The 371-nt window shown below is 58.8% G+C and overlaps 1 protein-coding gene across 1 annotated transcript in view; it reads right to left on the bottom strand.

The window, feature by feature from the left end:
- The window catches only part of LOC106819826, a gene marked incomplete at its 5' end in the record, with an annotated part of 6,662 nt that extends 6,427 nt beyond the window's left edge, over nucleotides 1-235 (bottom strand). The window contains one exon of the mRNA XM_014824406.1: nucleotides 101-235. Coding sequence (XP_014679892.1) covers nucleotides 101-235 — 135 coding nt within the window. The remainder of the gene's footprint in view (nucleotides 1-100) is intronic.
- Between the last annotated feature and the right edge of the window lie 136 nt (nucleotides 236-371).

The following is a 371-nucleotide window of genomic DNA, read 5'->3' on the forward strand; positions in this document are numbered from 1 at the left end:
CACACACACACACACACACACACACACACACACACACACACACACACACACACTGTGCCTGTATACGTACGTGCGCATGCGCGCTGTCGGCAGTGCTTGCGTTCGAACTTGTTGCGTCGCGTCAGGCGATCGATGCAGGCGTAGCGGGACGTGCCGACGCAGTACTGCGTCCGCGTCCTGACGCCGATGCCGCAGCGGACGCTGCACGCGCTCCAGATGCTCCAGACGGCTTCCTCTGTCGGGCGAACGCAGGCATTAATAACGAGAGAGAAGACAGAGGGAGAGAAAGAGAGAGGGGGCGATATGGCGAGGAGTCAGGTATAAGGAGAGAGAGAGAGAGAGAGAGAGAGCGCGAGATAGAGAGAGAGAGA

This window comes from Priapulus caudatus, unplaced genomic scaffold, assembly GCF_000485595.1.
Source record: "Priapulus caudatus unplaced genomic scaffold, Priapulus_caudatus-5.0.1 Scaffold4679, whole genome shotgun sequence".
Taxonomy (NCBI): domain Eukaryota; kingdom Metazoa; phylum Priapulida; class Priapulimorpha; order Priapulimorphida; family Priapulidae; genus Priapulus; species Priapulus caudatus.